Below are 15,265 nucleotides of genomic sequence, written 5' to 3'. Positions count from 1 at the left end.
ATTTTACCTGCCACTTCCTTCTTGAAATAAACGATTTCAAATTTTTGGTACTAATGTCCTCTGGCTCTTCATCTTCATAATGACCCTAAAAGCAGTGATTAAACTTCTGATTAAGGATAATTTAATGCTTCTTTTTTTGTGCACAGCTGATATTATGTTTGTCTACTGAAAACAATACAAACCACCCCCTACCTGAAACCACTCATGACTCAAACATTCAGAAGCAGATGGTCTCTTTCTGGAAAAGGTAAAGTGAAACAAATTGATTTGCTCATAAACATTTCTGTTTGTCCTTCATACTTTTAAAAACCAAATGCTGCTCAGACAAAAAATCAAAAAAAAAATCCACCCATAAAAGCAAACTTACTCTGGGTCTGGCTGCAGAACCCTATGTAGGAAGTCCTGAGCCTCCACACTTCTGCTTGTGATTTCAGGCGTGTCCCAGTACATCACCCCCTCAGCTACCTTCATCAGTGTGGCACGGTCATTATCCCCAAAGAAAGGGCAGTGGCACGTTAAGCTGCCAGGTAATAGCAAATAATCATAGGAGACAAAAAAGGTTTAATTATTTTCCTACTGGAAAATAGCACTTAATCCCACATAGGACTGAAGCATTCTTAAAGTAAAATATCTATTTTTGCAGTTTTTTTAATGCACTCACCATAAGTAAGTAACAACACCAAGAGACCTGGAATAAACATTAACATATTCACTATATGAAGACAGAATTAAAAAATAATGCAATACTATAATACCAATTTGCAGATGTAGTTATATTTTGTATCAACCACAAAAAAGTTTGTTCACCAGATATCAGTGGCAACAGTCACAGGCTCTTGGTGGACAATCTCTGGAGCAACAAATTCTGGTGTCCCAAATTTGCTGTACTGGTGTCTGGAGTTGTCAATCTCCTGGCAAAAGCCAAAGTCACAGATTTTGATGTCTTCTCTCCCAGGGGACACTATTAGAATATTGTCTGTCTGCAGAGAAAAGGTGCAGAAATGAGTTAGACAGAATGTCCGCCATGAGCCATGAGTCAGACGATGTCATAACCATAGATGCCAATTGGTCCAGTTTTAGAAAAGAAATGTCAATGCCAAGGTCTCCTCTCAGTAAAGTTTATTGCCATATCTTGAAGAATAAATTAATGCAACATAAAGTGACTAACTCAGTCAATATAATCACTTACTTTGATATCCAAATGTAGGATGTTCATACTGTGTATGTATCCAATGCCCTCCAGAATCTGCAGAATATATGACTGGACCTAGAAAAATAAGTATCAATTAAGTACACGGCAAATACTCATAACTTTATAATTGACTTCTGTTTGAAACTGATTAATTCTGTATAACTTAATGAGTTCTCAATATTACCTCCTTCTCTGTAACCGATCCCTTTAAAAACAAATGATCTAGTAACCCTTGCGTAGAACATCTGAGGAAATTACAGAGAAGTACATACAGTAAGTAACATATTTGATTGATTGTCTAGATCCTAAATCTAGACATCAATGAAAAAGTAGTTATCTTATTATAACTGTGTTATTGAAATTGTATAAAAACAAGGAATTGTGGTATTCTGAGGGGAATGCAAATTAATTTCCCCAGGTTAGAGGTAAACATAAAAGATCATTTGTTTAGAATAAAGTTAGGGAAATATTAGGCCTTCATCTTGGTTATTTATATATACAAGCATTGTTATAATTTTGTTTTATTTTTAAATATAAAGAGAAAACAGGAAGCCTACAGTTCTATAACCAACACCAGGGTGCGACGGGTGGAGAAAAAGTCCAAGAGGCATGCAAGTCTATGATGTGCCAGACGGGACAGTAGATCTCTCTCCTGAAATGCTCTGGTTCTTGTACTGCTTCTGAGTGGAAGGAACTTAGCAGCAAAGCATTCACCACTTGCCCTGTGTGTGACTTTTTTAACCACCCCAAAAGTGCCCCTGGTTACACAGAAAAAGGAGGTAATTTACAAGTGTTAATAAAAGATAGTGTATAGCGGATGTCATATACAACTAGTCAGATGTACAGTAAGGCTGATATTAGAATACCTTATTATTACTGTGGCATCTGACAAAAAAAGTATATGTTAGCTTAAATAAACAGTTAAAAAGTAGGTAATTCAGTACAAATCAGTGTGCTTTCTTGATTCTCTCTTGTTAAAGAAATATTCTGGGTTCAATGCAAGTTAAGCTCAATCGGCAGAATTTGTGGCATAATGTTGATAACCAAAAAAAGTTTTTGACTTCACCCTTCTTTTCTTTAATAAACATAAAAATTTGGGTTACAGACAGGCACGCATAATGGAAGTGAAAGGGGCCAATCCGTAAACATTCAAATACTCACTGTTTCAAAATTATAGCCACAAGACATAAACCATATGCATGGTAATATGATTTTAGTGTGATAAAATCGCTTTCTAAGCTCTGTAAAGTTATAGCCAATTTTAGAACTTCATTGCCATGACGATGTAATGTCAACAAACCCAAAAACCATAAAAATGACTGTAAGAATGACAATTTAAACCACTTTATAGCTCAAATATAAAGTATTAACAGAAGAATTAATATAAGTGCTTTTATAAAAGTATAAGCTTCAAATTTCTGCCTTTAAACCCTCAAAAAATAGGCCCCCTGATTTCTGCATTTTTATTTTTTTTAAGAGGAGGGACAAGTCAAAATATTTTTTTGGTAATCAAAATTATGCCATAAATGTTGTCGATTGAGCTTAACTTGTACTGAACCCAGAATATTCCTTTAATATTACCTTCCGATTTCCTCATCGACATCATATACAGAATGAAGCTTCCGTCTTTTCCCAAACTCCACCTCTCTCTCCTCCTCAATGTTATCTGGACCTGAAAAAGAAACGGTAAACAAAATGTTGAGAAGGTAAAATTGAAGGTAATAATGTTAAAGACAGTCAAAATAGATGATACATACCAGTGTCAACAGTCAGTTTAGCGTGGCAAGTGGCTTGACCTGCACTGTTGCTAGCTATGCAGGTGTAGGTGCCACAATCTTCTGTGTGAGTGTCCAGCAAAGTGAGGGAGCAACGTGCACTACTTTGGACGGTTTTGGTGTACTCATTGGCTAAGATTTCCTTGCCATCCTGCAGTTACGAGAAAGCAAATTTCAGAATTCTATTGCAATGAATAGACATTAAGGCATTCCATCACAACATGTGAATATCAACATGCAGTGTCACCACTTTGCTCTTTTAATACCTTAAACCATAGAATCTTTGGGATGGGCTGGCCAGTAATGATGGCAGAAAAGGTTGCCGGCTGACCAGGCAGGACTGTCAAGTCTTCTATGCCAACTTGCACGACAGGATGCTCTGAGGAAATAAAAATGTTATTACACATTCCTCTGCTGATACAAATTATTTCTCTTCAGATGTGGCTTCAAAATCTTGTACATTTTTAATGGTTCAGACACAACAAATATATGCCATTTCTTTGGTATATCTGACTCAGATCTGTTAAGTGTTTTATAGTCTAAACAGCAAAACAAAATATAAACTGACAAATATGATCCAAACCACTTCCATCTGGTTTGAAATCTGATTTTCTGGAACGTGTCTCAGTTCAAACGGTCAGATTTCAAGTAGGATTTTTTGGTCATTTGTGACGTGATGTGTATAACATGTCTGAAGCACTGTCCAAATACACATTTTCTCTCTATCCTCAATATGTGACATTCACTTTGTAGTGAATAGTGAATGAGTCATGAATGCATAAAATTAAATGTTGGTTGTTTTCTCATGTACCTTTTGAGCAAAATTTGAACAATACAATATTTCATGATAAACATGTTATGTCATCTTAAAGATCAGATTTGAGAACCAAATCTAATTTATATGCAGTGTGAATAAAGACTTAGAACATCACCTGTCAGTATCTCCTCCTCCGTTTCTAAATAGAAAAGTGTTTCCTCAGGCCCCATGGGTTCCTGTGCGATCTGTGTCTGCTTTTCCAAAACATTGTGTCCTTCATTAGTGTGTGTTTCTACAATGCCTGCAGCAGGTCTTCTGAAGCACATATTTTGTCACAAGACATTTAAAATGAGATCAGTCAACTGAATATTAAAGCTCGAAGAACAACTGTATAATTTTTTAATGAAGAATCAGTATACCTAATCTATATAAGGTATTGTTTATTTATAGCCCACAGATCATAGTTGTCAATTACTGAGTTTATGAAAACTCACTGTTCAGGGTATCCAGGCTGAAAGAGTATATGAAACAGGTTCTTCACAAAGGAACTGGACCAGCCTCCTGATTGGGGCTCTATTGGAAAATAATTTTATAGCATGTCATACTGATAAAACTTGCTTGATTTCACATATAGTATACCGTTTCTCCCAAACAGATCTCTTCCATGTGAGAGACACTTCCTCATATCCTTTAATTGCTCACAGTAGAAACTAAACCTAATTTAGTAACAATGCTTTACATCATTTGAAGGGTTTACCAACTTAAAACTACATGTAGAGCAAGGTGGAGACTGTATCAAAAAGACACAATTTTATGGTGAAGTCACATGAGTTTCTTTATATCACTTTATAATGAAATAACGAAATCACCAATGATAATAATAATAATGATAAGTAATTGTACTTAACTAACTTAAATTAAGGAATTTAGGGGAATTTATAACTCAATCTTAACTGTGAAAAAAAAACTGTATCACTGACCTTCATTATGACAGGTATAAAAACAGAGCGAAAGTTGTAATAGATCACATGTACACAGAGAAGTAGTGCAAGAAGCCACTTGGCAATTTCTGCAGCAAGGCTTGAGTCTAAGCACATAACCAGCTTTGAAGATGGTAGGCGTGGCAGGTTAGCTGAGCATGCATTGATCAGAAAACAGTGACAACATGTACATAAACAGATTTACATGTAGAATGAGAGTACGAGACAGAAAGAATATGTGAGAAAGATAAAGGAATAGAGGGAAAGGAAGAATTACATGCATGCAAAGTCATGGGGCAATCCCACCTTTGTGAGGACTTACATGGTGATGGTTTTGATTGGATCTTTAGTCTCCTGCTCTGGGACTAAAAAAGGAAGTGGGATGGAAAGTATGGTGATAAACAGGATGTGGGAATGCACATGGCTGACAGGTGTTCAAAGGCCTCTATTGAACCACTTATGCTATGTGGCATAAATAAAAAAGTATGACCACATAGGTACAGTATGAGGAGGAAAAGAATGACCTGCATTAAAGTTTATGATATATGAATTAGCATGCAGTTTCATTTAAGACCAAATGAATTACAAATAAACAAACCATCTATGTGCCGGTACTTACTGTTAAAAATGAAATATTGAAACTATAATGCAAGTATATGTTTCTAATGATACAATGCAATGGTCAACCAAGTAGATGAAGGAAACTGTTGGTGCAAATTGGCACAGCATTGTAGTATATTTTATTAATACGTATGTTTTTGATTGGTCACCAGTCCAGACCACAGAGCCCATGGCTTGATGTTAGAGGTTTGGAATGTAAATGTATAAAGAAATGTATCTGGAATTTCTGTGACAGAAAATGAGGGATGTACTGAGGCAGCTGGAGTTGTAGGTGACTGTGGTATGTGCTCCTTCAAGCGTACTGGTGCCTACCACCAATGTTAGTGAGATGTCATTGAGCAAATACACGCTGCCTCCACATTAAATAGTAAATGCTGTTTACCTTCTCCTTCACCCTACCTGGGGTAGGCTCAGTTTGTGATTGTTTTTTGTTTTTGGCTGTCACAGCTATGGGTGCTGGAGAGTATAGTTCAGCTTTACATTTGGCACTGCCCACTTCATTCAGTAGCTACATCAAAAGCAGAGAGACAGTGTATATAATGAAAGAAATACATGATCAGAGGTCATTGAAAAGTAGTAAAGACAGTCAAAATGTGCAGCCATGTGATGCCATGTGATTGATTCTCTTATGGTACCTCGCACTGGTATTGACCCAGGTCTGCCTCTTCAGCTTGCTTTACAGTGAGAGTAAGAATTCCTGCTTGCGCATCAGAATGAATCTTGTGTTTACTGTTATACTCAAGCTCAATACCATCCTTAAACCACCTGTGATTATGGAAGAGAGACAATGTGCATATGTTTATAAAACAGCTCACACTATTATATCAATATGAGTGAATGAAGCCATTTTTACCTCACTGACGGTAAAGGAATCGATTTTGTGGAGCACTTGAACTGCATATCTTGACCCTTCACAAACAGCACATTTTCTAGTCTGGTTGTGAAATTTGGAGGCACTGTGGGAAACAAAACATTTGAATCAAACTACATTTATTAACATTTAATAAAAGTATGGTAAGAAAATCTTTTCTGCTGTGTCCAAAAACATACCATCAATCCTGATGTTAGCCAAGGTGCTTGCGTTGCCTGCTGGATTGGATGCATAGCACATGTATTGACCCGAGTCTGCCACTGTAACACCAGTCAGAACAAGATAACAAGCACCCAACTGTCCTTCTGAGGTAATGTGATGCTGGTCATCCTTCAGAGCATAACCATCTGAGGAAAGTACATCACCAGAATCTATTTATATAACTGTTAATGTAAAGGTATGACAACCACAGACGTAACTGGTGCTACAATGATACAACTGATATTGTCAGTTGATTCCCAGGGAACATAGTCGATTCTTTGACCCAATATTATATATATTTTGTCCATTATATATACACACACACACACACACACACACACACACACACACACACACACACACACACACACACATATACCATTTACCTTTATACCACTTTATTGCCAGTTTTGGTGTACCAGTGACCTTGCAGGTCAGTTTTAGAGTTTGCCCAAGCTTTGCTGAGAAGTCAGTTAGATGCTGCTCAAAGCATGGGGCACCTGAAAATACAAACAAAATCAAGTCTAACTGTGCCTCAAAAATAAACCAGCATTTCAATGCATCAAAAACAGATTCTGTTGTAGGTGTGGCCAGCTGCAGTGTATCCTGACTTACTCCAAGTGGGCTGTTTGCTGCGCTGCTGCAGGTCTCTCAGATCTTTGAGCCAGGAAAGGCGGAGGAGGATGGACCGAGCTTGCAGAATAATTTTTCTCATCATTCCCCGGTGCTCGTGCCACAGACCAAATGACCGGTCATCTCCTTCCACTGTATCTTTTACGTCAATATCACTCAACTGTGAAGAAAGGAAATGGATTTGAAATGGGTGTGAAATGGACTGCAGTGATTAGCACTGACACGATATTACTCTCTTGCAAAAAATCTATAAAAAAAAAAAATACAATAAATCTTTGCTGACAAACTTACTTATAGTTGCTTACATTTTTGTTCAGTGATGGGTTCTTAAATGCAAGTCTCTACAATTGCAAGGTATACCTAACCACTAAACAGCATTGACCCCAAAAATTATTTGGACAGTAAAGCCACATTTGAACATTTGTTAGGTTTCAATTTATAAAACAATAGATAAACTGTCGTTCTGTTCCACAGCCTCCCTTTCAAATGGTAAATGGTTAGAAAAAAATAAAAGAATGGTTAATAAAAATATTTTTAAAATAACAGTACTCTGCACTAAGAGGTGGGCAAAATACCAGCTGCTGTGTTGCCAGATCGTGCAAGAGAAATAAAGGAGCTGGTCTGGAAAAACAAGCCCAAAACAAGCCACTTGCCTCATCAAAATAAGCGAAAATAAGCTATTAAATTTGTTCTTGTGTGGTGGATTTATCAGCATAGAAATCATAACAAGCATACACTTAATTAACAGTTAAGTATAATTTTAATCACAGATCTGCATCTCAGTCTATTTAATCTACATCAAATCTGTATTAAATGCACATGCCTAACAATAATTCAGTGAAGACTTGAAAACAACTGAGTAATTTACTTTTTACTTCTAATAATGTTTCAGAATGTGATATCCACAACGGGCAATTAGGCAAAGAAATTTGTGATGCACCAGTTTCCTTCAGGATCAAAGCATGTTTCATTTTGTCTAGCAACATGTAGTAGCAACGAGTGATGTAGTTCCAAAAATGTATTGTGATAAACCCTTTGACATTTAAAAAGCATGAAAAAACTATTGTAACAAAATAAACCATTTATAAATAGTTGCCAGAATTTAAAAATACGTTTTCAATCCAGAACTTTTGAAAATCCCTTTGTTCCTTTCTTTGTTTTACGTTCTGGAAAATGTTTTGTTCATTTTCGATTTTTGTTGTTTTCGTTCCTTGAACCGTTTTTCATAGATTAATTTCCACAAAAAAGCGCTAATACACCCTCAAACTTACGTATACTACATCACTAAATAAACTTCAAATAAATTGCACCTTCATTTTATTCCTGAATATGTAGGACTCAGTGTATGTGCTGAGTTCTCTATTTGGCTTGCAGAAGACAACACAGTCTTTGAAGAGAAAGACATGGCGGCGATGTCCTCTCTGAGAAATCTTGACCTCAGGAACCTCCTCCCATATTGTAAAATGGCCCTGCAAAAAAAAAAAAAAAACATACTATCATTAGCAGAATGATCACTAGTTTGCTTATACTTTCAAGTTCTTACTAACACATTTTGTCTTGTTTACATGTAATAAGTGTAATTACAGCATTATATGTTATACCTGTCTAACAGGCTCTCCAAGACCCTTAAGAGGTGCAGGGTAATTCTCAATCATGGAAAGATGATGCAAGTTCTCCGCACGCCAAGGCAAGCTGGAAACCACGGCAAAGGCATCTTCAAGAAGACAACAGTTCTGTCCACTCTTTGCTTTGTTTCTGATCAGCTCCTAAAATACATATTGTATATTATTCTAAAGCTTCAAGAAATTGGTGGCAGACATTTTATCCTGTATTTGTTTATGAATATAAATTATGAAAACTATTTTGTCAATAATTTATCACACCTTAAGTGCATTCTTGTATGTTTGAATTCTCTCCATTGGTCTCTGCAAATATGTGCCAACATTGAAGACCTGTGTGTTCAAAGGTGCCAACTCGGTGTTTGCATATTGCTGGAACATAGCAGGAGGAGAGATTTATTTATTTACATAGCAGGATGAGTTTATTGTAAGGTATTTCACACCAATTAAAAACACTTTGTTATCTGCCATCTTTAAAATAGTATTGTCATCTTGCCTTAAAAAAGTACTGTGTGTTTTTGTCTGAGATGCAGGCTTCAGCTTGGGGCTGGCCTGTAATGTATTGGAGATACATCTCAAAGTCTGGTGAATAACTGACAAAACACTGGGCTACATCGTCATCGGAGAAGCACATCTCCAGTTTTGGGAGAATACAGCTGTGGGATGGAGGTAGTCAATAAGTTAACCCAATACGTGAGTGCATGAGGGTAGACAAATCAACACATCCACTTTTCACTCTGAATCTAAAGAGAATATTATGGAATGAATATATATATATATATATATATATATATATATATATATATATATATATATATATATATATATATATATATATATATATATATATATACTGTATATATATATACATACATGTATACATAGACTGGTGGGCAAAATTTTGAATAATGTACAGATTTTGCTGTTTCGGAAGGAAATTGGTACTTTGTGGCATTCAAGTGGCCTTCAACTGATCACAAAGTATAGTCAAGACATTACTGGTGTAAAAAACAGCCCCATCACTATTTGAAAAATGTCATTTTTGATCAAATCTATTAGCACTGTCACCTCACAGCAAGAAGGTCCTGTGTTCGAGTCCTGGCTCAACTAGGGCCTTTCTGTGTGGAATTTGCATGTTCTCCCTGTGTTTGCGTGGGTTTCCACCGGGTGCTCGGTTTCCCCCACAAATCCAAAAGCATGCAGGTTAAGTGAAATTGAGACTCTAAACTGCCTGTATGTGTGTAAGTGAGAGTCCCGCAGCCACTGGGGGTTGTGTCAGGAAGGGCATCCGGTGTAAAACTTGTGTCAAATCAAATATAATCATATATATATGCAGACTATCATGAAGCGGACCTTGCACATACATGGGAAAAATGCTAGGAAAGAGAGAAATGAAGCTTTACATTGTCTTTGTGTTTGTTTTTGAGTTGTCACATTATGCAGTAGACTGGTATGCCTTAAGGTCAATATTAGGCAAAAATGGTAAAAAAGAAACAGCTTTCTCTAGAAACTCATCAGTCAAACATTGTTTTGAGGAATGAAGGCTATCAAAAAGAAAAAGAAAAGGTTAGACTGGGAAAGAAACACAGACACTGGACAACAGATAATTGGAAAAGAGTGTTTTGGATATTAACCCCATTGAGCTTTTGTGGGATCAGCTAGACTGTAAGGTGTATGAGAAGTGCCCGACAAGACAGCCACATCTATGGCAAGAGCTACAGGAAGAGTGGGGTGAAATATCACCTGAGTCTCTGGACAAATTGACAGCTAGAATGCCAAAGATCTGTCATTGGTGCATTTTTTGATGAGAACTCTTTGAAGTAGTTTAAAAACAAGTTCTGAAAAAACAAAATCAAATTGTAATAGTTCTTTTTCATGTTATTAATGTCCTGACTATACATTGTGTTCAGTTGAATATTTGGTGAATAAAATTTCTTTCCATAAGAGCAAAATCTGTACATTATTCTAAACCTTTGGCCACCAGTGTTTATGTGTGTGTGTGTATGTATATATATATATATACACACACTTTATAAATGTTTTTACCATTCATGGAAGCTTGCAATATCCCTGATATTGCGGAAAATATACTCTTTTTGGCTGAGGATAGTGAGAGGAACTTGAGAGCTTGTATCTAAGTACTGTAAATGGTGCTCCAAAAAGAAGTTCATCTCCTGCACAAAATCGATCTCACCATCAAGCAGTCCCTTGATCAACTGACTGAGAAGTGAAAAAAAACAGACATGTAGTAGATAGTGAAACAATTTAGGTTCTCACTAAAACATCATAATATCAACAGTATATTACAGCTTTTTGGATGACACCTCAGACATTTACAGTAGGTCAGGCATTAAAAATGGCTCACGACATACTCCAAACCCAAACTTTAACAGAAGTGATTTGTAAAGAATAACAGAGTTAAACTATGGCAATGTATTATGCATATTTTTTCATTGTAATAGGCTTTTTGATGTTAATAGAGTTTATTTTGCTCAACGCTGTACATACTCTTTTAATGTACGTATGCTCTCAGGAGACAGGGAAGCAAGCTTTTTGTGTCTCTCCCAATTTTTTGAGTCTGAGTAATAACTGTTAGACAAACTCTGTAAAGGGTCAGCAAGAGTTGTGTAGTGTTGGGTCAGTTTCTTATAGCAAATGATGTTGACCTACCTTTGGATCAAGCTGTGCTCATCCTTTGTGACCATTGTTTTGCCTTTTTCAGGGGTATCTCTTGTCTCTAATTCATGGCCCAATGAAAAGGTTTCCTTTGAGTAGACAATTTAAATGATTACTGAAATGACATAGCAACTTCTTTGATGTAACATTTTGTTTTCTGCACACAGGTATTAATGCGGCAAATTGCATTGTTTTAAAAAATTTCAAACACTGACACGAAGCACCTTTTTTATGATCAACTCATATATATCAACTCACTTTTATCTTTTTCTCTAGGTATGCTGGGGAAACCCAGCCTTGACGGGATGGTGTGATCTTGGTTGGCTTTGTACGGACAAGCCACCTGACAGGATGACCTGAGTCCAGGACCTCCACAAATTGGCCTTCCTTTAGTACAAAAGCCTCTTTGTTTCCTCCCATAGGATGACAATCCGTTTTGGCTACATAAAGGTCAAATGTCTGCAGTATGACAAAATAAATGAATCAAATAAAATAATATTTTTTTTATGAACATTCAACTTGGTTGTAAAGCACTCTGAGCTTCAGCTAAAAGTTCTCTATAAGTAAAGTTTATTATTATTTTTAGCTTACGATAAAGATACTTATATAATACCTCTCCTCTGTCTTCATCTCCATCTGACTCTGAGAATGACTCAATATTTGCTGAGGACTTGTAGGAATGTATGCGTTTAGGAGAAGGTGCTCTGCTCAGTGGATTAGCATCTATGACAAATACAAATGCGTAAAATAGTCGCAAAGGTTTATTGATCTTCTCATACTTTCCATGAGGCTTTAGTCCTTGAACAAACTGAACCCCAACTTGTAGTACCAATAGAACTGACCTTTCACTTTCAGCTGGCCTAAAGTCTTTGGGGGTTGTGCACTAATACTTTTATTTTCTTCAGAACTTTGAGTAGTTGGAGCTTCAGATTTTGACTTCTCTGGCTCTTTCCCCCTGATTGAGAAGAGATGATGAAAAAAATACTTGAAAGATTCAACCCAAAGTAAAGCAAGAAAATAATAATCTTTTAGCTGCAACTATTCTTTGTAAATTGAATCCTTGAGAGGTATTTTCCTTAATTTATCTTACCAAGATAGGTGTTCCATCTCAGCATCAGGGGCTGTGTCATAATCTGAGTGACAGGACACTAAAGAGGAAAGGAATTAAAGGCACAGTTCACCTATAGAAATGGTTCACCACATAAATAATTAACCCTCATATAATTTCACATCTGTATGCCTTTTTCTAAGGTTTAAAAAGGACCCAAAAGTATCATAAAAACTAGTCAATGTGATTTGTCATATTATAAAAAGTCAAAGTTTGGTGAGAAACAACCAAATATTTCAGTAATTTCTCAGTGAAAATCTTGACATCTGTTCTGCATTCATGAGCATTACCAGAGAAGCTCGCTTATATTGGCACACATTTTAAACGATAAACTAGGTTTAATGGCAACAAGTTTTAGAACGATATCACGGTGAATAAATTATGGCAGAAATGTTATTTATGACTCTTTTATACCTTTAAAAGTGTATAGTTACTATTAATATTACTATTGTTACTGTTATAGCTTTAAATTAAGACCAACACTTTGAAACAGGCAAAATACAGTATATTGCAACTCACTTGAGCTGACTGATATTAGACTTCTCCTCTTCTCCTTGATCTTGCTGAAGGTGTCATCTGCCGGTAGATCATAGGCAAGTCTCAATAATTCCTCTTCAGTATTAAGTGTCTGTACAGTCTCTTTCCCAGAGACAATTTCTGTACCTGGTGTTTGTACAGTCTGACTTTTCAGCGATGGCTTTTGAGGTTTACCCACTGTCACATTCCCATTGTAACTAATTGTTCCAAACTTGTTTTCTACTTCACATGTATAGATTCCAGCATCTTTGGTTGTAACAATGGAAAATGCTAGAAGGCACCTACCATCCTCATTATGGGTGATTTTGTACCTTTTCCCTGGCTTGAGATCTACTCCATCTTTAAGCCAGCGCACCATGCAGATTCTACCTTCCACAACACACTCTAAGAATAATGTGCCACCAATTTCGATATTCTGGTTCTTGAACACTTTTTTGAAGCCAGGCCGCATATCCTTTCTAGTTTTGTAGCCCTTGAAAGCAGCTTGAATCTTAATGGCAGCCTCCAGCATCTCCGGCTCATCTTCAAAATGTATGTCTATCCCAGGGCTATCAAAACTAACTTGTTCTGCTTGGGAAATATTCTGTTCATTAGTATCCACACTTTGAGCACCTAGCATGATCTGATCTGTCGTCATCTCCTGTACTTGAGTTATAGATCCCCGAGAAACATATTCTTCAAGCTTGACCTGTGACTTCCTCTGCACTTCTTTAAAAGACATTGCATTAGCTTTCTCTGTAGAAAATATATGATGTTTTTGAAGTTTCTGGCTTGTTATAACAACACTTGGTGCTTTTTCTTCAACATGCTTTGGCACTTTTCTATGATGTTCATCTATTGATTTAACCTGTTCAATTTCTGGACTCTTTTCAGAGTGGACAATGGGTTTCTCAGATTTTACCAGTAATTTTTTGTTCGATTTTGTCACTTGATCCTTGGGGCTTCTTGGTTTTGGAGCTTTTTCTTCTAAATAATTTGGCACTTTTCCATGATGTTCATCAAAGGACTGAATGTTTTCAGTTTCTGAAACCTTTTCAGAATCAATATTTGGTTTCTCATATGTAACATTTTTATCAAAGAGTTTCCGTCTCAGTTCTGCCTCTTGATCCTTGGAGCTTTTTAGTTTTGAATATCTTTCTTCAACATGCTTTGGCACTGTTCCATAATGTTCATCAATGAATTTAATCTTTTCAATTTCTGAACCCCTTTCAAAACTGACATATGGTCTCTCATATAGTACACTTTTATCCAATAATTTATTTTCCTGCTCCTTATCTTTATTCTTCCTGAAGTGCAATTCATCGTCCTCTGATGCCTTGAAGTTGGTGTCCACAATTGGCTCTGTGGCAACACTTACTTTATTTTGTTCCCACTCTTTGTCCTTATGGAGGTGCAATTCATCATCTTCTAATACCATGGAGACAGTGTCCACAATTTGCTCTGTGGCCACTCTTTGGAATGGTTCAATTTGATGGGGGGCCATTTCTTTGGAGAGGCTTGGAGAAATATATTTATATTCTGTTTGCTTTATGTCGATACCCTGGTTCTTTACTTCCAAGACATAGGGTTGACTTTTGGATTCAACACAAGGCTGGGAGACCTCATTGGGGAGAGCTAGAGTTAGGTTGACATGCTCAGATGCCTTTGGGGTTTCCACTCTTGACATCATGACCACATCTTGTTTGTTGGACTCCTTGTCCACAGTTGGCTGTTTGACATTGTGTTGGTCTTGGGGTGAAACATTAATATGTGTGACCTTACCCTTTGACCTGTGTGAAGGCTGGGGAATGTCTCTGGGTAGTTCCTTGCCTTTATGTTCATTTTTATCTGTGCTTGGAATTTTCTTCAGAGCTTGCACTGATATCTCTTCATTGTGCTGGTCTTTAGAAATCCTAGCAAGAATTTTGGAATCTGCATCCACTCCTTTTTTTATTTGTTCTTCATGTACATGGGTTGAAAGAGAAGGAATTTCAGGTTCTTCCATGGTAGGACCAAACTTGTGTACAACCCGAGTCATTTTAGGACTCCCATTTTTTCCCTTTTGTCTCACTAATGATTTACTCTGGACTGCTTGGTCATCTGCCTCTTTCTCAAAGAGATCTTGGAAGTGACTTTCTGATGGTTCTAAGATAGTGTTGTCTGTTGTCTCAATCACTGACAGCTGTTTACTTTGAACTAGGTCACTGCGTGGTTTTTCCACAATAACACTTAGCTGACAATTTTTTCCTTTTGATCTTGGTGGGGCTTGAGGGATGTCTTTAGTTTTTGGTGAAGCCTCTGATGACATTACAGTAA

At 36.7% G+C, this 15,265-nt stretch overlaps 1 protein-coding gene across 1 annotated transcript in view; it reads right to left on the bottom strand.

Annotated features, from left to right (window-relative positions):
- obscna (obscurin, cytoskeletal calmodulin and titin-interacting RhoGEF a) overlaps nucleotides 1–15,265 on the bottom strand; it is a 62,628-nt gene that overhangs the window by 10,853 nt on the left and 36,510 nt on the right. The window contains exons 39-68 of the mRNA XM_052108202.1: nucleotides 12,953–15,247; nucleotides 12,416–12,473; nucleotides 12,168–12,280; nucleotides 11,939–12,048; nucleotides 11,584–11,784; nucleotides 11,320–11,414; nucleotides 10,696–10,869; nucleotides 9,146–9,305; nucleotides 8,914–9,021; nucleotides 8,632–8,796; nucleotides 8,341–8,499; nucleotides 7,013–7,190; nucleotides 6,784–6,897; nucleotides 6,376–6,543; nucleotides 6,179–6,281; nucleotides 5,961–6,090; nucleotides 5,725–5,833; nucleotides 4,219–4,297; nucleotides 3,900–4,036; nucleotides 3,234–3,346; nucleotides 2,950–3,118; nucleotides 2,774–2,858; nucleotides 1,750–1,950; nucleotides 1,377–1,437; nucleotides 1,190–1,267; nucleotides 808–980; nucleotides 662–688; nucleotides 368–520; nucleotides 193–238; nucleotides 8–85 (exon numbers count right to left, since the gene is read on the bottom strand). Of these exons, the coding sequence (XP_051964162.1) occupies nucleotides 8–85; nucleotides 193–238; nucleotides 368–520; nucleotides 662–688; nucleotides 808–980; nucleotides 1,190–1,267; nucleotides 1,377–1,437; nucleotides 1,750–1,950; nucleotides 2,774–2,858; nucleotides 2,950–3,118; nucleotides 3,234–3,346; nucleotides 3,900–4,036; nucleotides 4,219–4,297; nucleotides 5,725–5,833; nucleotides 5,961–6,090; nucleotides 6,179–6,281; nucleotides 6,376–6,543; nucleotides 6,784–6,897; nucleotides 7,013–7,190; nucleotides 8,341–8,499; nucleotides 8,632–8,796; nucleotides 8,914–9,021; nucleotides 9,146–9,305; nucleotides 10,696–10,869; nucleotides 11,320–11,414; nucleotides 11,584–11,784; nucleotides 11,939–12,048; nucleotides 12,168–12,280; nucleotides 12,416–12,473; nucleotides 12,953–15,247 (5,840 nt within the window). The remainder of the gene's footprint in view (nucleotides 1–7; nucleotides 86–192; nucleotides 239–367; nucleotides 521–661; nucleotides 689–807; nucleotides 981–1,189; nucleotides 1,268–1,376; nucleotides 1,438–1,749; nucleotides 1,951–2,773; nucleotides 2,859–2,949; nucleotides 3,119–3,233; nucleotides 3,347–3,899; nucleotides 4,037–4,218; nucleotides 4,298–5,724; nucleotides 5,834–5,960; nucleotides 6,091–6,178; nucleotides 6,282–6,375; nucleotides 6,544–6,783; nucleotides 6,898–7,012; nucleotides 7,191–8,340; nucleotides 8,500–8,631; nucleotides 8,797–8,913; nucleotides 9,022–9,145; nucleotides 9,306–10,695; nucleotides 10,870–11,319; nucleotides 11,415–11,583; nucleotides 11,785–11,938; nucleotides 12,049–12,167; nucleotides 12,281–12,415; nucleotides 12,474–12,952; nucleotides 15,248–15,265) is intronic.

The sequence above is a fragment of the Xyrauchen texanus genome, chromosome 37 (genome assembly GCF_025860055.1).
Source record: "Xyrauchen texanus isolate HMW12.3.18 chromosome 37, RBS_HiC_50CHRs, whole genome shotgun sequence".
Classification (NCBI taxonomy): domain Eukaryota; kingdom Metazoa; phylum Chordata; class Actinopteri; order Cypriniformes; family Catostomidae; genus Xyrauchen; species Xyrauchen texanus.
This window is presented reverse-complemented; position numbering and strand designations above follow the sequence as displayed.